Source organism: Antennarius striatus, chromosome 11 (genome assembly GCF_040054535.1).
Source record: "Antennarius striatus isolate MH-2024 chromosome 11, ASM4005453v1, whole genome shotgun sequence".
Classification (NCBI taxonomy): domain Eukaryota; kingdom Metazoa; phylum Chordata; class Actinopteri; order Lophiiformes; family Antennariidae; genus Antennarius; species Antennarius striatus.
Genome location: NC_090786.1, coordinates 18,268,356 through 18,291,893, shown reverse-complemented (window position 1 = coordinate 18,291,893; position 23,538 = coordinate 18,268,356). Strand labels below are relative to the sequence as shown.

The 23,538-nt window shown below is 41.0% G+C and overlaps 1 protein-coding gene across 2 annotated transcripts in view; it reads right to left on the bottom strand.

Annotated features, from left to right (window-relative positions):
* Positions 1 to 23,538, bottom strand: part of klhdc3 (kelch domain containing 3) — a 37,894-nt gene continuing 14,356 nt past the window's right edge. Inside the window, exons 9-11 of one of the 2 annotated variants that reach the window (XM_068327116.1) lie at positions 11,251 to 11,324; positions 10,626 to 10,704; positions 1 to 5,819 (exon numbers count right to left, since the gene is read on the bottom strand). In XM_068327116.1, coding sequence (XP_068183217.1) covers positions 5,753 to 5,819; positions 10,626 to 10,704; positions 11,251 to 11,324 — 220 coding nt within the window. In that variant the 3' untranslated portion in view covers positions 1 to 5,752. Of the gene's footprint in view, positions 5,820 to 8,987; positions 9,730 to 10,625; positions 10,705 to 11,250; positions 11,325 to 23,538 lie in introns of those variants that run through there. The other variant, XM_068327117.1, reaches the window with a different exon arrangement.

Here is a 23,538-nt window from a genome sequence, read left to right as displayed (position 1 = left end):
AAAATTCATTTATTGTCATTTCACATTTGTACAAATTAGGAAACATTCAAATAACTGTTTCTTCATTCATTTATATATGAATGAATATACATACATTCATTCATTCATTTATCCATGTTATTGAAGTTGAGACGATCAGAAATCGCCTCATCTTCAAATGAGTCATGGGATCTGCTGGAATCTATCGTATGCCAACTGACATAGGGCAGGAGAAGTACACCCTGGATTAGCCACCAGTTTATCGCAGGGCCACACATAGACTGACAAAAAATATCACTCTCACAGACAAATCAAAGTGTCCAATTCAATTAAATGACATGTTTGTGGAGGAGGGAGGAAGTCGGAGAACCCCGAGAGAACCCTCGCAGACACGAGGAGAACACACCAACTCCAAATACAAAGGCTCCAAGGGGAATTAAACCGAGGACCTTGTTGTTGTGAGGCTACAGGACTACCCACTGTGCATTTATGCTGTTGTAGATGAGGGTGCGTGGGGGCTCAGAGGTTATCAGACAAAAATCCCACCTGAGCGTGTGAAGTGTGATTAAATGTTGTGGTTTGATTGTCCCAGATGAAATACAGTATCTTGCCTCTGGCTGTAGAAACCTGCGACTTTCATTCATTCTGATAGAACTGACGTTGTCGCCTGTACAATCTGAGAGAGGCTGAAATGAAAATTGTTGCTCTGCTGTCTGTTGTATAACAGTTTTCATTCAAACATATGCAGCATTCACTCTCAGTGCCTGGTGAATGTGTAACTCAGGGCCTGTTTAATGGATATTATCTGGTGTCAAATGAAGGGCACCGTATGTCTGTCTGACGGGGAAACGGTTGTGTCTCAGATGTAATGTTTAAGGACCAGGGTTGTGTTCTTGGTCGCATACGGGACCGTGTTGCTCTTCTTTGACATGGAAGGTAACATATTTTCAGAATACTGTAGTCTTTGTACACCTGAAGTTGAAACCAATTTCGTTCAAGTCACATGATAGGAACTTGATGCTTCAATGTTTGAACAGCAATTAGACTTCTGAGGCAGTCAGCAAAAGCAGTTTGTCTTCATTCTTAATTTCTCTTCGGGGATTATAACAGTATATAAAATAAAATAAAATAAAAATGGGGATTTAAAAGTGTGTATTGGAATCAATTAAATCCCAGATATAAGGAATTAAGATACATGATGCACTGAGGCTCTGGCCCAATATCACTACTTTCAGCAGATGACTAGACTTTAAGCATCACTAAACCACAGTAGAATGCTTCCACTCATCCAAGAAGAGTCTTTTACAAGAACACTCTTCACACTAGTAGAAAAGATTTAAGCTTACAGGATGATCAATTTATTTTTCATCCTTTTGGCAAAAGTTTAGGTTTTACAACTACAGCCTGTATTCTCTGAGGGTCCATGCTCATGCAGCAGCTCTTTTCTTAAATCCCCAGTTTAGTGGCCTCAACACTTGGAGCAGAGACCTAGAACTTGAATTGCACAGGGATATGTGAGACAAGACAAAACAAATCACTCTGAACAAATCCTCAGTCTGATTCTCAAGGGCCGGTGGGATAGTCTGAGTCCTGAAGGGAAATTAGAGAGTCATTTGGATGAGTACCTGCTTGCATTAGCACCTTGGTTGTCTGGATCAGGCCAGCTCTGAGGCCAGAGAGGGGGACCCGCTGTGGCCCTGTTTCCTGTGTGTGGCGGGGCCAGGCGGGACAGGGTGTCTCTGCTGCCCCACATTAAGCTGACCCTTCGTCTGTGGCCTGCACTTAAGAGCGTAGATAACAGTGGCTTTATAGCACAGGGCTGGTGACAGACAGGAACAAACTGCTAAGCTGCTACTGGTGCTAGAGGCTAAGACTGGAGCTGGGGTCCATGATGGGACACTTTCTAATGATGGGGGCCCAGAGCAGCCGAACACGTCCTATTAGGCTGTCTGACAGCCAGTCGGGGGGGAGGGTTGGGTGGCACCAAGGCTTCAGAGTACCCACTAAAGTAGCCACTGAGGGCTATCAGACAGACTGGCTGGGGTAGGAGAGCAGAAACGGGGGCACTAAAGGACCTGCTGACGACTATGTACAGTTGCTTCAAGAGATGGAAGTCACACATATCAGACTTGAGTCCTAAACTCATTTTTTGACGTCTGTGGTGGTTTCAGCAGTTAGAAACACATGAAACAAGCATAGTTATATGAAAATTGGTCACGGTTTTACTGTTTCATTGACTGATAGCTTTTTAATGGTAGAACACAACCAACAGACAGAAAAGTCAGCTCACTTTTAAACGTCTGTACTTTAGCATTCCACCAGTTTATCTTTGCTTTTTTGTAGACATACTTGCGTCTCATGAGTCTGTTAGTTGTGAAATGCTGTACTGATTTTAAAATATCGATTTTATTGGATTTTAGACAATGTGCACTATTCTTAATTTTTCTTTTTGTATCCCATTTTTTATTTATACTCATGTTTTTATGCATCTATACTTTTTCTTGTGGAAACAATAATTTTTTTCTCCTTACAAGAAATGTATTTGTTGAAAAGAACATTGAGCTGTATTTGTTGTTTAAAATACAAACAGAATAGAATCATTTGCAAAAGAACTGTTGTTACACAAAGTTGTGAAGCATTGTCTTTTCTTGAGCCTTTCCATGATGACACTTCATACCTAGTCATGATACCGAACTTTTTTTTGCGCAACTTACACACCTCACGGACGTTTGTTGATCCCATCCTGCCTTTTGTGATTCAAGCTGTTGAAAATCAGCTTGAATCACAAATCCTTGCTCATTTGTCATTCTAAGTTCACAGAAGAACATTTGGGTGTCAGGTTTGTCACTTTAAATGTTTTCTTCGTTTGGGTTCATTCTTTGTAGGGTTGCTAATTGTTTGACATACAAGAAATTAATTTTAGCACAAATTTTGGGAGCTTTGTTCTAAAATATAAGATGCACATTTAGTTCTAATTAATCAATCTGCAAATTCTGAACATTTAGGGGACCTCATTTAATAATTTGTCAGGTGAAACCGGATCCCTGGTCCAGCAGTTTGACACATTCTAGGCGCTGTTCCAACCTTCACTATCGATTGTGTCTCAAACTACTGTATTGGTAGAGCAATAGTTTCTCTGTGAGGTGCTGCAGACCAAATACTAGAGGGGCCTCCATGTTAAATGTCACATACATGAACGACTCTGTGTTCATGTTTTAATTCTTCAGCTCCACCTACAATGTGTCAGCAGCCAGAGGTGAGTGAATGACCATCAATGAGGAAATCGGTTGCAAATGATTTTTATTTTTAACCATAGTGTCTATATTGTCATATAATCAATATTTAGTTTGTGTCATATTCTTGATAATATCACCCATAACCTGCACACAAGAAAATAACCACTTCCCAAAATAAAAATGACATCCACACCACACAGTAACAAAAAAACAACAACAAATATCAGATTTGTGACACCAAATGTCACAAATTATGTGACATTTGGTGTCACATAATTTGTTGATTTGTTCACCACTATTCTTTTGTGAACACATGATTAGCTTCCTTATGGTCTCACTGCATTAGCGGTTTCATAGTCCTGTAACTGGGGAGCTGAGGAAAGTCACTGGTGTGATATGCCTTTGTGTGTAAAGCACAGAGACGTAAGACTGCGTTGCATCGGCACCACCTGTCTGTAAATAAAATTCACACTTGGTTTGGGCGGGTGAGCATCTCCACCTCTGGAACTCTACTTAGGCAAGAAGCAGCACTGACCCGTCTGCTGTCTGTAAGGCCCGGTGTGCCACGGGTGGCTTTAGTGCAGTTATTTTGTGACTCCAACCTGCAGTAAAAGTGATTTTACACAGCTTCACATGAAATACACATATTGTAAACATTTACGATGAGGGTCAGTATCATCCAATCCTGATGTTCAGGACCCAAGTGTCCTTCTAAGCAGCCAATTAGGGACTCAAAGAGTACACTATCGGGTCGGGTGGTAAACAGCTGCAGCCTCAAATATCATGAGGGAAATGCATTGATGCAGCTTACATGTGTGGTAACATTTCCCATTCCTATCGCAATAGAGGGGATCGTTCTGCCCGTACATCCACCCTCACAAAGTCATGAAGTTCAATCTGATGATCTTTCTCTCATTTGTACTTTTTAAAATTCAAACTCTGCTCTTTCCTTTGTGTCAACGGATCCCATAAAAACACCAAAACCAATAACTGACTGATCTAATGAACACTGATAGGATCCTACTGTGAAATTTAAAAAATACTCACCATCTTACTGGTGGAAATATGAGCATGTGCACCAAATCCCTACTAAAAGCAGTCTGAAACAAATGCTGGACTTGTTCCTATTAAAACATTAACTCTTCAAAAACAGTCCGGCTGTTCTAGAAAACGAGCTGAAAGTCAGAGTGTGGAGAAAACCCGGAAGTTTGTTGTTGGTATTGGATTTGTTGACTATCAAACCATAAAACACCACCAACCTCATCCTTGTTAATGGGTGGAGAAAAACGGTAAAAAACAAAAATTTGTTCTACAATTTGTAAATAGCATCCATAAAATAAAAGCACACAACCCGAATAAAACATTTCTAAACTGAGCCATTCTTGGTTATCCTCAAACTGTGGTATGTAATCTCATGACAGCCCTTTACTTTGAGAGCATCTGTTGAGCTGTAGCTTTGCAAGTTGAACACTAACACATCCACAATGTCCTTTTTCACAGCGCTGTGAACGAGCAGCTCAGGAGGACGGGTCTGTGAGCGCTGTCCGATTGTCTAGAACAACTACATTATGCAGATCTCCCCACAAAAGCAGGCGGACCGGGTGGGCTAGGATTATGTGTAGAGTGGACGATGTGCTTGTACACATACAATGTGTAGATTTGCATCTTGATTCCCTTCTACGTTTGGCACTGAAAAACAAACCTCAGGGTACGAGTGGGGTGGGGTGGGAAGTGAGTCACAATCATGACAGCTCCTGCAACATCTGCCCAATCGCCCAGTGAAAAAGGGTTTCTCTAGAGGATTAGAGTCTTCCTAATTTTTGATGGAAGTACTGCAGATTGACTCTGGCTTCAGTCCACTTGTGAGCCCTGTGTGTGTGTGTGGGGGGGGGGGGCGTGACGAGGTGCAAGCCAGTCAAACACAACCTTTTCAAGCATAACAACCTAGAAATCCTGCACCTAATAATACATGTCCTATATTTAACACCAAAGCATTAATGTAGCCTCATCCACTCCATTCGCTATGAACATAAACTCTTATGTCTTAACGGACATGGTAGGGTTACACAGATTTGTGAATAGGTTGCAGCCATGAGATCCACACCATTCAGGTGTTGTGGTACGTAAAAACATGATCTGTTGAGTTTGACGTCAGGATGACGCCCCATAGGCAGAGGCTGGATCACAAGACCTTTGGCTGAATCATGTCTCTTCCTGTGCTTATGATTAGATATCTATGATTATCATAGGCTGATTAGATTTCTAGGGAGGCTAAAAAGAAGAAGAAAAATTTCTATCTCGCATATAAACAGTGTCTCAAGGATTTAAATATCCTTAGATAAAAGGATGCTCAAGAAATAATATGTAGGGTATTTTGGTCAGTGAAGAGTATGCACTTGAAGAATGTTGCAAATAAATCTGCTCCAGATCCAAAGTTTACAAAAACACTTTGGAGCTCAGTTGATTGGAGAGGTGGAAGTCTCCAGTCCTGAATCAGACCAAGGAGTCTTGGTTCACAGAACTGGACGTTCAGGGCATCAGCCGTGGGAAGAGAATATGGGCCTGCTGATGTTGCTGTTGGTGGTCATGGCTGTCAGTTCCCACCTAGAGTGAACAAAGGAAAAAGAGACAAGAGCCTCAGGATACAGTTTACACTTAGAAATAACTATAATAAAAAATATTTTTATTATAAAATATATATTATATATTATATAATAATTTCATTATTAAAAAAATTATAATAAAAAAATCTCTTTTGTCGCCGACCCAGTCTGAGTTCAAAGCGCTGCAAATCACATTACCTACACCTGTGCGTCCTGCAACATCTAGACTCACCAGGAGGAACTCCTAATTCTGGAGCAAATCATGCAGAACTCCCGTGAGGCTCATGATCTAATTTATATTTTCTACGTTTCATTATTTCAAATAATTCTGAATTAAAGAGTTGCTCAGACAGACAGAGCTGGAATAACCAAGCAAGTGAAATGATCTTCTTCTCATTTCGGCTTTTCCCGTCAGGGGTCGCCACAGCGGATCAGTTGTGTCTATCTATCCCTGTCTTCCGCAGGGATAGATACACATTTACACATTTCTGTATACGTCTTCTTGATCTCCTTTTCTTCTTTTCTTTTCGGCTTTTCCCTTCAGGGGTCGCCACAGTTGCCTCTATGTAACCCTGTCTTCTGCAACCTCTTCTCTCACACCAGCTACCCTCATGTTCTCTTTCACTACATCCATAAACCTCCTCATTGGTCTTCTTCTAGGCCTCCTGCCTGGCAGTTCAAACTCATCATCCTTCTACCAATATATTCACTATCTCTCATCTGGACATGTCCAAACCATCTCAGTCTGGTCTCTCTGACTTTATCTCCAAAACCTCTAACATGTGCTGTCCCTCTGATGTACTCATTCCTGATCCTGATCCATCCTCAGTGACACGGTCTCTAGACCAAACAACATCACCAGTTTTGTAAACCTTTCTTTTGATTTTAGTTGAGACTCTTCCATCACACCTCACACCTGACACTTTTCTCCACCCGTTCCATCCTGCCTGTACATGCTTCTTCACCTCTTCTCCACACTCTTCATTGCTCTGGACTGTTGAGCCTAAGTACTTAAAATCCTCCACCTTCTTGATCTCTTCTCCCTGTAACCTCACTCTTCCACTTGGGTCCCTCTCATTCACACACATGTACTCTGTTTTACTGCGGCTAACCTTCATTCCTCTCCTTTCAAGGACAAACCTCCGCCTCTCTAGCTTCTCCTCCACCTCTTCCCTGCTCTCACTGCAGATCACCATGTCATCTGCAAACATCATAGTCCATGGAGATTCCTGTCTAACCTCGTCTGTCAGCTTGTTCATCACCATAGCGAACGAAAAGTGGCTCAGAGCTGATCCCTGTTGGAGTCCCACCTCCACCTTGAACTCCTCTGTCACACCTACAGCACACGTCACCACTGTCTTACAGTCCTCATACATGTCCTGCACCACTCTAACATACTTCTCTGCCACTCCAGACTTTTCATACAATACCACAGTTCCTCTCCGAGCACCCTGTCATAAGCTTTCTCCAGATCTACAAAAACACAATGCAGCTCCCTCTGGCCTTCTCTGTACTTCTCTATCAACATCCTCAAAGCAAATACTGCATCTGTAGTACTCTTTTTTGGCATGAAACCATACTGCTGATCACAAATGCTCACTTCTGCCCTTAGTCAAAATACAACTACTTAACTACTGAAATTATCTTAAATAAATACCAGGAATATCCTCTTTCCTTACTTATTAGGAAACATTTAATGGTCTGACATTTTTATTTTTCTACTGCAGTACAGTGTGACGTCCGTCCTCCAGCCGTGCACCACTCTTTTATGATGAGGGGCTACATTGTGGGCGAGGATGCCGTAACACGAGAACCAGGAGCAGGGGCTGAGAACCGGGTCTAGTGCTGACCTGCTGACAGGTCAGAGGTTGAGCTCCAGATTATTATCACTGGCTCTGGTTTCACACTCACTCCCCTCTCAAATGCTTTGTTCGTTTTTTGTTGGACGTGTGTGTTTAAGATTGGCATTGGAGCTGGAGATGCCAGGGAGGGGCAAAGGGAGTTAACCAGAATCTTGTGACCCCACCAGAAACCCTCTGAGGGTGAAGGGAGACAACAGCACAATCTGAAGTGAGGTGTGTACAAGGTGGTTAAGGTAGTGAGAGGAATCCAACAGGAGTAATCTGAATCATGTGGCACGGGGTCCATATGTCCACTTCCAGATGCATTTGTCTAATGAGAAATTAGCCCTCCAAAGTCTATTCAAGAAGGGTTTCAAAAATTCATAAATTATTTAAAGCTAAAAACCACTCAGTCATAGAATGTGAATAATAATGTGTAAAAGTCATACTTCACTTTAACACTGCTGTATGTCCATGTCATTAAAACAAAACAAAAGAAGTTCAGATTTGGCACATTTTCATCAACAGTTTAGATGGATAAAAGGGGATTTGGTGTTTATTAACTACTTTACAAGTGTCTGCATCAGAGTAGAAGACGTAGAGGATGTGAACTGGAAACAAAACCAGTTCTTTGTCTGCCAATTAACATCTGAGAAGAAAAAGGAGAAACAGAACCAGTCGCCTTGACCATCTTCAGCCTGGCAACACGCAGCTCATCTTCTTCACTTGGAGCGTAAAGAGACGACAAGTCAAAGGAGTTTGATGATCTTCACATCAAAATGATTTCAGAAAAGATGTTTCCATCGTCCATTAACATAGTCAAAAAATACTTACAAACATTTTAGTGATGTCTTGGGTCATCAAGATTCCATCAACCTCTTCTAAAATATCTAAAACGATGTATTCATGTGAACATTCATGTCGTAAACTTTCAGTCAGTGTTGCTTTAATATGCAGATCACTATATAATATTGAAAGTCAAAATAATAACAAGCCATAGTAGTAATCTCTTCAAGTTGATTCATAAATTATTCATTTATTTGTCAAAAAATAAATAAATTAGGAATTATTACTGTGACAATCACATAATCACCTTACACCTAGCTTTGCAGACAGGATAATAAACCTGAAGTTGTCCACCATATATATTTGTGTTGAGTTTACTTTATTTATACCATAGCTTAATTCTCTTTCTATAGTTGACCATCACCCACATTCATTTCCAAGCACGCTTACAAATGAGAAGTGTGAAATAGTGCAAATTAAAATCTAGGTAAGATAAATAATATAAAAATAAGTACAAAGTACAATAAGTAGAACAATGAATAAGTAAATGGGAACAGTACTAATAATATCTGCAGCTTCAGGCCAGGCTTCAGCCAAATCATGGTAGAAGGAAAAAAAGACCTGGAATAGTCTTTTGTCCCTGTGTTTGGTCTTCCTGAGCGGCTGCATGTGACATTGACCTAATGGCATCAATTTGAATTCATTTTGCGTCATCCACTCTCTTGTCATTTTGGTAGGCAAACTGAAGAGAATCGAGTTTGTCTACAGCCAGAGAGAAAGATTTCTCCAAGTGTTTCCCTGCCAGAAACGTGAGTACCACCGGTCTGAACGCTTGTAATCCAGAGGGTTCGCAACCTTAGGAATTATATGTAACATTTCCAAATAATAGGGAGGGTATCAAAAGTGTCCACACTTTTGATAAAGATAGAAAGAAATATCCTTAAGTTGTTCAATACACTGGTGCATGGTGTGACTGCAAATATTGTCAGGATCCGGGGCTTTACTCCTTTTCAAGGCGTGAAAAGAAACCATTGAAAGTATCAGGCAGTATCTGGTCGTAATCCATTCCCCATAGCAACCTCACCACAGAACTTCCTGTGGTGATGTCAGGAAGTTCTGCTTCGACTTTGATCCAGAATGCAAACAGGTTTGAAGTTGTTTCAAACATAGGTTTAAGGCCACCATCATTTGTAATCTTCGGATTTTCTTCTAGCATGGATAAACTTGATTCACCTGGCTTGCTCATGAATGGCTTGCGGATCCATTTCTTCTCCACCTGTGGATCTTTTGTGATTGGAATGAAAATAAATCTGCAACTAAGTCAAGGATGGAGGGGTGTGTGGCACTTTTAACATAGAATGTCTGGAAGACTAAAGAAAATAAAATTCATTTGATTTTAAACAAGCTTATTCTTTTTTCAATGCCCAATACCAAATGTTCGATGGCCTAATGGTTGAGGACCTCTGTTCTATAGCATTCCAGGCTACAAATAACCTCATTGTAAGTTATACTAGAGCAGGGTTGCATATAACATTTTTGGTCATATTTAACACATATTTTTATGTTATAATTAATTTCATCTACGGTTGATCTTTTGTAAGAATCATGGCAAAAGTAAACAATTTCTTATAATTTCATTAATTTGATTCCACTTGTTTCTGGAAATGATGTCCTGACTCTACAATCAGTTTCTCAACACCACCAGAGCTTTATGACCCCTACCTCTGAAACCCCCATTTAGGTCAGTTAACACTTGCAGCTGATTAAAGTTGGACATGTGGCACTGTGGACAGTGAACAGGAGAAGCCCGAGGAAAACCCCATCGTCAGTGTGGGAATGAACCTCTTGTAAACTCCAACACTGACTGCAGCTTTGTGTATGTGAACAAAAACCATCCATCATCCTCACATAAACACCACAAACACAGAATAACTGCAGAGGCAGCGTCCTTGTGTCTTACTGTAATTAATCAATTCAGCTCTAGTTTTAGACACAACAAACACAATGTGGTACGCAAAAGCACTTTGTTTTTATTGACCTTGCTGTTATGTGCACCTATGTATATACAGTAAGTACAGATGGAGATGAAGAAGTTACCATTACTTACATGAGTCATAATTTGCCTCTTTGAAAAACAACTCAAACAGTGCTAATGTCTGAGAACAGGATGACTGACTGACCTGAGATCATGTGGGAGTCCTAACTGATCCAGATTGGATTCAATGACAGCGACTTTGCATAACGTCTTCAAACTAGGGCCTGAAAAGAAGATACAATAAATTACACCCTGATTGTTCCCCACAAAAGGACATGAAAAGAAAATGAAAACATGATACTGAGCCACAATTCACAAACTGCCTCTAAATGACTATCATCGTCATGGCTGTCCCGCCATATGTTCGATACTGAGCAGCATGTAGCGTGCGTGACTGTCAGGTGGAGCCGTGTGCCACAGGGATACAACTAGATACTGCCAGGTCCATACGGTCCCAGTGTAGACCCACCTACACAAACCCGACCTGTGATCTGACTGCGTTACAGGCCGTCCCAGAACAAACAGGAAATGACTATATTTGGAAGTCCATGAAATTGAAGTATCCAACGTGATAATGCAAGGCAGGGCCAAGGTCAGGCATGTTAGGCTAGGCGAGAAGGAGACCAGTGGTGTAAGGAGGGTACTGGTTGTATAAAATGGGAGACAACCGGATATTAAATGCTTGTTATCTTATTTTACAGTGGCAGTGGACACATGGTGATTTATGCCTTTGATTAAAACGAGTCACAGAGGAAGACAAAGATACTTACTGAAGTCTAAAATGTACAAGTCTGAATGATCCATGAGGTTAAATTCATCACCCATTCCTTGTTCGGGACACGGGCTGTAAAGAGAACAAAAATAAACACCTTAGAAGGATTAATGGCTTCACACATAAAATGATTTTTACACACGTTTAAAAGAAATCAATTCAGGATAAGTCACTGCTTTAACCTCTTGTGTTTTTTTTCTGACCATCTTCATTGAGGTTCACAGAGACACTGATTATTCTGAAAAAGAGCTGGGTTGTTAACACGGTGCTCTGCTCTCCTTATCACAGCCTGACATGATTTAAGCCTACAGGAAATACAGCCTTGCAGTGAGGCTGCAGGCTGGCCAGTGCTGATAGTGTCCCAGACCCATCACGGAACATCTGTTTCCTGCTCCAGCTTAACACACACCTGTGGTACACCTGGTCCACCACTGCTCATCGCAGGGCCACATAGACAAACATTCACACTCACATTCACACCTAAAGACTAATTAGTGTTTTCAATACACACATTGTATGTTTTCGGAGGTAGGAGGAAGCCGGGGAACCCGGACAGAATCCACGGAGACAAAGAGAACTCCAGCACAAACATGGCTCAAGTGGGATCAAACCTGAAACCTTTTTTCTGTGAGGCAGCAGCGCTGCTCAGTGTGCAACCATGCTGCCCACTATCAAGGATGCCATTTAAAATTTATCTGTTTAAGTCTTAGGGAGTTGTAACAATATTTAAAGGACGTTTTATTCCCAAAAGGTCTTAAGTATATTCCTGCAAAACAACTCAGAGCATTTCATTTATAGCAACAACCACCAAGAGACATGAACAGATTAGTGGGTAAAAAAACGTTGTTAATAGTTTACAGTACCCAGAGGACAGCTTCACACCAACAGGTGCATTTACCAAAGCAGTTTAGTGTCTATAAACGTATATTGCTGAGAATAACTGAGGGACCTGGTAGCCATGAGTGGTTCTTAAGAAAGTCTATGGATGCTCCCTGCTGTGCATGAACTAACTCGTGAGCTCCCTCAGAAACCACTACAACACAGTTCAAACTCTCCAGCACCAAACACTTGTCCTGAATGGCATTTATTGCCTTTTCCCTTTCCTTCAGTCCACCCATTCTTCATTCATGACCCAAACTTTCATCTTGTTATTCCACTCTCTTCACTACTGTCATCCAGCCATCAATCTCTATTCCTCTTTCCTGCTGTCCTCTCCATCGTGTCTCCTTTGGCTGCATGTTCAGGACGTCGTAAGGGTTTTACGTTGCTAATCTTCCCTAAACAAACATAATAGTGGCTTCAAGCAGCCAGGAGAGGTGCAGAGCACGAGTGCAGTTGTCCCAGGGGGCCAGCTGGGGAAGTCATTATGCCCACTAGCACCCTATGAGGTAAGTCCAGCTCAGCATGGAGCTTTATCAGAATGTCCACCACCCTCGTTGTAGCAACTGAATTTATTTTCAGTTGCTAACGTAACAAAATTACTAAATTGATTGAACATCACAAATTTTATTTAACCTTATTTCATGTATGCAAATTTTTTCTTCATCAACTAAAAAACAAAAACTGATATGTTGCATTATGAAAAGGAAAAGTCAAACATTTATCAGTTACATCAGAAGATATGTGTGAGAATGACGCTGGCAACAGCTGTTGTTGCAATTGCTCTGTGAGCTCAAAGGGAGAGACGTTATAGGTGACGATGGTGAAAGCTTCCAGATAAGTCGATGCTTTAACGGGAGCCACAAGAGGGGTGAAGACCGCAACACCATGAAGAAAAAAAAAGCTTTCTCGCATGGAAAATGTCTGGGTGTGAAATTCAGTAGAACATTAGGGAATGTTTTATTGGTCATTGCAAACAGACAGAGGCTGAAAAGGATTGTAGAGGAAAAGGTGCTAAGAGGTGTGAAAAGACAGATCGGCAGCAGTTGAAAGTAGAGAAAGTCACAGTGAACGACTTTATGTGGCATCCTGGTGTTTGATGGGTCACTATGTTACTCGATCAGCGAAGTATCACTAAGTGTGAAAGTGCTCCTCCCCCCACAGCAGCAGAGGTTCCCAGTCTGAATGAGGCCTGAGTGATGCTGCTCCCCCACTACAAAAACACTGCGCGCTATTTCAAACAACACTCAATGAGGGTGTCTAATCACCCAATTGCCGGGCCTTTCTAGTAACGCACTGCCTGCTGTACCTCATTATCTACTAAATGTAGGACTAAAAACAGTGGAGGGACGAGCTGAACTACAGTCTGGAAACTAATGAGAAGCAACACAGAGCTCTGGGAATACTCCAGGAACGTAATTGACCACAAATTGTTCAAATGACTTTCAGACACAACAACAATGCAAATTAAGTGACCAGAAAAGATTCTGTTTTGGAACCTGGGCTTTCTAAACACAAATACTTTTGTAAACAACACAGATAGATGCTGAATTGTTGTCGACATGTTTTCAGTGGCTTCATCAACCGTAGCCTCTTTCTTGGGACTGATACGATCTGCATCCTTTTCCTTTCTCCACTTCCTATTGAACTTTGGTCTTTCAGAACATGGAGCTCACCGGAACTCATCACACACTATAACTTGCTGTTCAGCATCTTACCAGGATAGGCAGACCTGCATCAAGTTTTTTCAGCAACACTTTTGATTGAAAGCCTGAAAAGGCTGAGAATGCAAAAACCAGATAGACAATTTTCAAACACGTTCTTCATTAATGATGAAATACTTCACCATTGGGCCCTATTTAAGCTAATAGTCTTTTGTATTTGGAATTGGAATTGTTTTATTTTACATTCATACAGCATGGTTTCCAAATGGATCCCGTTACACATGGAACCTCAAAAACGACTAACAAAGCTGTAGTTGTAGTATGTATACTCCAGCAGCCGATGGTAGGTTGTTTTCTATCTGTCAAAGTTGTTTTCAGCCACATTTATATTCTAAAGGTTTATAGTTTTAGTCCCTAAACTAAATAGACAACCTAAACGGAACAAAAAGATTCTATATCTAGGTGATCATCATCACTAGGGATCCATAAAAGAGAGATCTCTTTTTAATGTCAAATTGAAAGAATGGCAGACGATCCTGCCCGGACTGTGGACTGTCTCATGGATTTGACCAAGGTGGGCAGTAAAACTTTTCAGTTCAAAACATGACTGAAATAATATTACATTTCAAATTTCAGTTTTATATATGATACCATCTTAATGAAAAATAATTGATTCACAGTAAATGGATGATAAAATGTATTCTCTATTTTTATTCACTTTGAAGGAAAAACTTTATTTCAAGGTCTTTTAAAAAACAAGTCATCTACTGATAACAATGTGATTAAGATGAAAACAGTGTGCCCTCGCACATTTGTGCATCAACGCTCGCGACTTCAACTCATCGCAGATTTTTGGTAAGCAGTCACAAGCCCCTTCTTGTTCGCTATGGTGATGGACAGGCTGACAGATGAGGTTAGACAGGAATCTCTATGGACTATGATATTTGCAGATGACATTGTGATTTGTAGTGAGAGCAGGGAACAGGTGGAGGAGAAGCTAGAAAAGTGGAGGTTTTTCCTGGAAAGGAATGAAGGTTAGCCGCAGTAAGACAGGGTACATCTGTGTAAATGAGAGGGACCCAAGCGGAAGAATGAGGTTACAGGGAGAAGAGATCAAGAAGGTGGAGGATTTTAAGTACTTAGGGTCAACAGTCCAGAGCAATGGAGAGTGTGGAAAAGAGGTGAAGAAGCATGTACAGGCAAGATGGTACGGGTGGAGAAAAGTGTCAGGTGTGATGTGTGATAGAAGAGTTTCAGCTAAAATGAAAGGAAAGGTGTACAAAACTGTGGTGAGACCACCGATGTTGTTTGGTCTAGAGACAGTGTCACTCAGGAAAAGACAGGAGACAGGAGAGATGAAGATGCTGAGGTTCTCTTTGGGAGTGACCAGGAAGGATAGGATCAGGAATGAGTACATCAGAGGGACAGCACATGTTAGAGGCTTTGGAGATAAATTCAGAGAGGCCAGACTGAGATGGTTTGGACATGTACAGAGGAGAGATAGTGAATATATTGGTAGAAGGATGCTGAGTTTTGAACTGCCAGGCAGGAGGCCTGGAGAAAGATCAAAGAGGAGATTTATGGATGTAGTGAAAGAGGACATGAAGGTAGTTGGTGTAAGAGAAGAGGATGCAGAACACAGGGTTAGATGGAGGCAAGTGATTCGCTGTGGCGACTCCTGAAGGGAAAAGCAAAAAGGAAAAGATGAAAGAAGCAGAGTCACCTGATGCCGTACTCACATTCTATTGGCTGACGGTATCCAGAAGTGTGCTCGTTCCGTGAGTCCCGGACTTACGTGAGACACAAAAGTGCTTTCAACAGTTGATAGGAGTGTGGGAAAAGGTAATACAGTTGGTGGTTTAATATCAGTATTCGGTCATAAACATTTAAATTAGTGTAAATAATAGGATAAATAGTTCGTCGCTCTATCGTGGAATTCGTTAATTGCTTGTGGTTCCTAGAACGCATTATCTGCAAGGAACGAGGACACACTGCATTCAACTGTTGGATTACAATTCGAGTTGCCACAATTTTGGAGCTCATGTTTCTTAAAGCCAACAGACTTTGGTTATCACAGATCCATAGATTCTCATCTATTTTTTTTTTCCTTAATCTCGGCCGTCTCACCCCGGCCTTCGTAGCTATCTGTGCCCCCTCCTGGGCAGTGGCTGGACAGTGGATTAAGACCTCTAGCAGTCCAGACCAAAACCCCATGCAGAGAGAGAGACTCAAACTACCGCTGGCTTCAAGGGAGAGAGGCCTGGCTTCAGATTAGGACAGAGGCTGCTTCAGCTACTATACTGTAGAAGAACATATAATTGTCATGAAGGGGACTACTTGTTATCAACTTAGCCTGCTTATAAAAATGAGGACGACACAGCTGCATAATTTACAAGGGAAATCTGAGGGGCTAGCCAAATGCTAATCTATAGCTGGTGGATTTAATAATGAAATATAAATTACTTCCTTTGAAACATTAAGCTAAAGATTGCCTTCCAGGTCGGCAGCCAAAGAGGAGCCACTCACTATAAATAACGCTTATAACCATACAGAAGCATTATTACATGTGTAATAATTAGCAGAATAAATTATTTGGGAAACAATCCATGGATGATTTTCTCATCATCATCTAGTCCTAAACCACCATTACTGTAACTGCATCTCTATCGGTCTGGTCGACTGCAAAACACGATTGTTTAATCATACTTTGATGACTGAGGACAAACAGCCTCATTCTGTGTTAAAGCCATTAGCTGCTTGGTTTTATTTTTTGTCTGTACAGGATGACATTGCTCTAGAAAGAACCTAAAACCGCCAAGATGTGATCTGCTTGTGATGACAGCAGTAATTCACAAGCTAAACTAGTGTCATTTATACGTTTAAATGTATGTGGACGACTGAATCACAAAGCTTTACCTATGCAGGCTGTTTATTTGAGCTGCTGTGTAACACTCAACCTTATGACTCCTTAATGTATACAGGCTGTTAGTGGGTTAAAGAGGGTTAAGATGCAAATGAAGCTTGTCTTTGAAGAGTAAATCACAGTGTTGCTGTGCTGCCCCACAGCCACAGTCCCGCCACGTGCGGGATGCCCTACATCCTGTTCGGGTCACCTCCACTGTTTGACAGGTTTTATCTCTGCCACACTCGACACACACACACAATCGCCCAGACAATTAATAAAGGAAACTTCTGCAGCCTACCCTTTGACACCGAAGGGCAAACCACAACATGTGTGAGGCATCAGAATGTGTGGTTTGTTGATAGATGTATTTCCATGGAGCCAAAGTCCACTATGGCAGATTTCAGATGCTGTAGTGGAGGGTGTGCTGCTATAGTCTTATATTTAGATGCAACGCCACAGAAATCAAAACAAGCTGCAGGGGTATTAAATCGATGCATGCAGGAAAGTTAAATTTTACAGAATTTGTTTTCATTCTCATGTAGTGTTTAGTCTAAAATGCGAACTATCAGGTTCAACAGTGATAACAACACAAACTCTAAGCAGCTGGACTATCATAACAGCAACCCTTCAGCCATTGATAAGGTGCAGAATGGCCTCGTAGATATTGAGGCACCAGGCATTTTGACCTTTCTACTAAGTAAAACTTTCGGACAATGCCGTAGCATCGAGCTAAACTACTAACTGTCCTGGAATGACTAATTAAACTCAACACAGATTAAATATCATGGTGAGATTCCGCTGGATTACAAAAGACATTTTTAGGATGGGATGTTTTGGCTATGACAGAGATTACCTGCTAAATTATGTCCCTCTTGCTGCCATACATTAGTTATACCTGAAAAGTGCTTGCAAGATAATTAAGTCTGTGCTTACATTTAATATTTTCAACTACAGTATACTGATCCAGAAAAGAGTCAGCAAATTATAGAAATATCTTAAGGCTATGCAGGAAGTAGCTCAGAGCTCAGACAGTCAGTTTAATAAATACACATACAAGTAACAAATCACACCACAGAATGGGATTCAGTGTCCTTCTGACTTCTGTGCTGAGCAGAAGCTAGACGTAATCTCACAGTGACCTGCAGTGGTCTCTTGGATCTAACTGAAATTTGGAATTTGGTGAAGTGAATCATGGGAGATGAGATGTTTTTAGGCTTTAAAAATCCTATTATGGTTTGACTATCAAAACAATGCAGGAACACAGTGAACTGGGAAACCTTTTTGGCACAAGTCTTTGAATGTCTGTGCCGCCACTCGTCATTCAACTGTGGAGACACAACCCATCTCCAAACAATCTGCAGGCTGCTGGGGTTCCCGTGTTACACATGATAGGAAAAATAATTAAATGACTGATAAATTTACAAAGCCTACATTGAGTGATAAATTGTGCAACAGATGTCCTCATTCTCCACTCATTTTAAGTACGTACTTAAAATTCAGTGAATAAGATAAAATATACATTTGTTTTCTTTTGTTTTTATTAGTTATTTTAAAAGAACAGAAGAATCAAACATGGAGTTGATGTTACTTTCTCTCCCTCTAAGTATAGTGGCACAACATTTGCAGGTTGGAGTTGATATTACTTATATTTGTTTTTTCTAAAGCTGGTTCACATCAGGGCTTGGAAGGGGGAGTATTTTACTCCCATTTACCTCAACATATTATACCATATGTGAGGAACACCTAACCTATCTCTATTTAGTGAGATCAAGCGCACCATATGAAAGGAATAATGTCATGTTAAAAATAAATATATATGTCGTCACTTAGAAGGACCACTGCCACATTCTCTTACACAGCTTTCAAGCTGTCTGCTCCCAGCATGCCAATCTGTCATGCCCTTTCTCATATCCTGCCCCTTATAGGAAGCAGTGTTCCAATCTTAAAATGCTTCCTGATTTAGTTCAACCAGCACTTGTCAGAGGCAGTTATACACAGAGTGAGATGAATGCCAACAATTTCATCATCACCTCAGCAGGAGCTCCACAATCCTTGTGGAACTACTTTCAAGTTCAGCACAACTTCAGTGGTACACAAGTCTTTGGAAGGTGCAGTTAATGAAACAAATGCACAGGGTTTCACACACGATGCTGGTTGCTCCTGATGAGCATGGGTGAAGGTCAGTGCAGGTGGAGTTAGTCATGCACGGCTCGTTCTTCGTGGAGCAGCGAGCAGGTCTTTGTAAATGAGTGTAGCAGAGGCCCTGGCGGGGGATCATGTTGCACCCTCTGAGAAAGAAAGCTCCCTAAGGTCATAAATCAGAGATGGGGCAGAATTCCGTGCCTCTCTGCAGCTCATCAGTCCTTTTTAAACTGATGTAAGTAGCACTCAATAGACTGCCTGTCATTCACACACGCGTGCACTCTGCTTATCTACTCTCAGAGAAGCGCAAGTGTGGATCGAAAAGCAGTTTCACAGAAAGTATCAAACAGAAAATCCTGTTCATTGACAAACGTAAGAAAACGTGATATTTTCTCTACACAAGCCTCCTTTTATTCATTCATCTGTGATCATGCTGTTAATTTGATTTGTTTTACAACCGTACTTAGTGTCAATACCCTTCAGAGCCACGTCCAGTCCAGAGTGTAGCGCAGGATTCTCTGACTTAATATTTTTATTATCTTTCACTTAAGTAATAAATTATTCCTTAAGTTCCTGCAGGTAAAATAAATATCAGGAAATGGAAAGGGTTCTGTTTTAGATCAATATAAAAGGACAATTGACCAGGACAAACAAGATGTAGACCATAAATTTGATCACAATTGCCTTGGCAGACCCACCAAAATGAGGAGGCCAACAAAAACACAAGCCAAGTGTCCAGCAAGTAATTCATGACGACCTCTGCAGGCATTTGTCAACTGCTTTGTGACAGACACCAATAACTTGGTGTTGTTAGGTCAAGGGAAAACAAACACAGAATGTCTGTTTTAAAAGTGGAATTCAGTTTGAACGAGAAAGAAAAAGTTCTCAGTCTAATTTCAAATCACTGGGAATCACAGGAATTAAAACACCAAGCGGTCCTAAATAGCAAAACTTCCTGCATCAAGAAGAGAAAGCAAACAAATGAGTGTGATAAGAAGCTGCAAGGAGAGTGTTTGTGTGTCTTAGTATATGTGTGCACATGCTTATGGGAGTTCCTGTGTGTAAGAGGATTAAATGTGTTCTTGTAAACAACAAGTGTGCAATGCTGGTCAAAAGAACCTGTGTGGCCAATTTATTTGCAGCCTTTATGGAGCACCGTCCAATTAGTCCAGTACCACAAAAACATCTTAAATATGAGCATCAGCAGAACAACAAAATCCTCCAGCACACAGACTAAAAGTCTCACCTAAACATTTCTAATTTGCATGCATGAATATGTAAACAATCATATTGTTTCACAAAGGTAGAAAACTTGAATCGGGTCCAGTTTCCTTAAAAGAACTGTTTTGATTCTTTTAAACAGGATGCTTGAGATAGTGCCTGGTGTTTGATTTCTTCCGCTGGTCAGCAAGCACCCTCCATCAACCCTGTCCAGCCCCAGCTCTATCAGTTCACAACAGGAAATCATGACTCCTTAAAACCAATGCCGGACTAATCCCAGAGAGAAACCAAACAATGTAAAACAATCTTCAAAAATAAGCATCTTCTAAAGCTCTTCAGCTCACTATCATTTTGTCTTCCTTGCACAGAAATAACTAAATCAGCTCATGGAGAGTCTTGAGTAAGAAAAGTGGTTTGAAAAACACCTCTACAAAAATGAAGTAAATATATCCTGTTAATTTGCATGAACTACATTCCAAACAAAAAAACTTTTTTTTTTTTTAACAAATCATTATTTATGTGAGCGCACTGCATAAAGGAGACACTAAAACACTGGAAATAAAGAGTGAGTAGAAGTAAAAATGAATTAATAATAGTACATTTATTTGTCCATGCAATGAGATTTTACTCAATAAACTTGTTTCCAGTTTAAAAATAGATAGGCCAGATTACAAAAAAAGTTTAGTAAATATAGTAAATATAAAAAGATGACCAATCTCATGTTTCCAGATTGTATTATGAATCTCAGCTTGCGTAGAAAATGTGCAGCCTGGCTGAGTTTGTCTTTTATAAAGCTCTAATGCTGCTGCATAATAGATGAAACCACATGGAATTTGTGTATTACAGTGTGTTTCTGCCCATAACGCAGTGGCCTCTGAGGCAGCAGAATCACTCCAGCAGCAAACAGAAGCCCGTAAGACTGGAGGGTCTGTAGACATAGAGGGACTGAGGGAGACAGTCTCTCGATTCCCACTATCAGCTTATCCCAGTGGGGGTGGATCTGATAACACAGGCTTGCTGATAACAATAGGCCAGATCCAGGACTACCCTGGACCACGCTCACGCTATAAGCTTTCTCATTACTCCACTGGCTACTGGCCTATCACAAGTCAGCCCAGTGGCATTTCACCAGCTACGAATGCCCAGCAATCACTACCGTCTCATGGCAAACAAAGGAATCATCACCGACGCTCATCCACAGCAACCACAGCCTCCTTTTGCAATTATCAACAGTTTGTCTTCACAAACAGACAATTCAAAAATACTGAATGCAGTATTATCATGTATGCTAAAAGAACAGAAGTATACTGTGCTAAAAGACTACCATGACAAAAAACAGAGTCCAGAGTGCATGAATTCAGATTCATGTTTAGACACCAGTTAGTCCTTTAATCAGCTCAACAGGAATGTTGTTATTTATCGGTCCGATTAAAAGCGAACAACAAATTTTAAGTTTGCCTGAGGAACTTTTATCAGTCAGTAAAGACAGTCCCCTGATGCCGAATAGTTAACTGTCATGTGCTAATACACGTTTAGAATGGCCACTCTTCTTCTTCTTTTCCTTTCGGCTTTACCCTTCAGGGGTCGCCACAGCGAATCAATTGCCTCCATGTAACCCTGTCTTCTGCATCCTCTTCTCTCACACCAACTACCTCTTTCACTACATCCATAAACCTCCTCTCTTTGGTCTTCCTCTAGGCCTCCTGCCTGGCAGTTCAAAACTCAGCACCCTTCTAATATATTCACTATCTATCCTCTGGACATGTCCAAACCATCTCAGTCTGGCCTCTCTGAATTTATCTCCAAAGCCTCTAACATGTGCTGTCCCTCTGATGTACTCATTCCTGATCCTAGTCACTCCCAAAGAGAACCTCAGCATATTCAACTCTGCTACCTCCAGCTCTGCCTCCTGTTTTTTCCTGAGTGACACTGTCTCTAGACCAAACAACATTGCTGGTCTCACCACAGTTTTGTACACCTTTCTTTTCATTTTAGCTGAAACTCTTCTATCACACATCACACCTGACACTTTTCTCCACCCGTACCATCCTTCCTGTACACGCTTCTTCACCTATTTTCCACACTCTGCATTGCTCTGGACTGTTGACCCTAAGTACTTAAAATCCTCCACCTTCTTGATCTCTTCTCCCTGTAACCTCATTCTTCCGCTTGGGTCCCTCTCATTCACACACATGTACCCTGCCTTACTGTGGCTAACCTTCATTCGTCTAATTTCCAGGACAAACCTCCACCTCTCTAGCTTCTCCTCCACCTGTTCCCTGCTCTCACTACAAATCACAATGTCATCTGCAAACATCATAGTCCATAGAGATTCCTGTCTAACCTCATCTGTCAGCCTGTCCATCACCATAGCGAACAAGAAGGGGCTTGTGACTGCTTACCTAAAATCTGCGATGAGTTGAAGTCGCGAGCGTTGATGCGCCAATGTGCAAGGGCACACTGTTTTCATCTTAATCACATTGTTATCAGTAGATGACTTGTTTTTTAAAAGACCTTGAAATAAAGTTTTTCCTTCAAAGTGAATAAAAATAGAGAATACATTTTATCATCCATTTACTGCGAATAAATTATTTTTCAATAAGATGGTATCATATATAAAACTGAAATTTGAAATGTAATATTATTTCAGTCATGTTTTGAACTGAAAAGTTTTACTGCCCACCTTGGTCAAATCCATGAGACAGTCCACAGTCCGGGCAGGATCGTCTGCCATTCTTTCAATTTGACATTAAAAAGAGATCTCTCTTTTATGGAAATAAAGATGGTAAAGCTTGTACTGTTGACTTTAGTGTATTTTTGTAGGTAAACTGAACAGAAGATTTTGCACTCAGCATGCAGGAAAACAACCCCATTTTCTAAAAAATTTCCCGGGGAAGGCCCCCCGTACCCGCCCTGTGGGGGGGTATCCCCCCACGCCCCCACCCCCCGCGACAAGCATTGGTCGTCAGCGCGCTGCGCTGCTGTCTTGGACACAGAATGTGGCTCTTTGTGGCTTACTCAATTATTTTACACTGAGCCACACTGGATTGGTCTTACTCCTTCCTAGTGCAAGCCCAGTTATTGTTGGCATAGTCACACTCTACTGCAGCGGTCCCCAACCTTTTTTGCGCCACAGACCGGTTTCATTTAAGACAATATTTTCACGGACCGGTCTTCATTTACTTGATAATCGTTAATGACGCCACGACAGCTGTAGTCTAATAATAAACCATCCGCAGTGGTTTTATGTCAAATGCAGACATCAACAGACAATAAAAAACCTTTTTTTAATAAATTAATAATCAACATCTCCGTAAACAAAATAAATGTAAGAAATAATTATATTAAAACCTTGATTGAAGTGACATGACTGATGAGTGACTTACAATCAATGCATTTAACGTAGAGGAAATACTGATCATTTCCAATAAAAGGGTGAACAAGTCAATCGAATAATAATAATTACAATAATGAG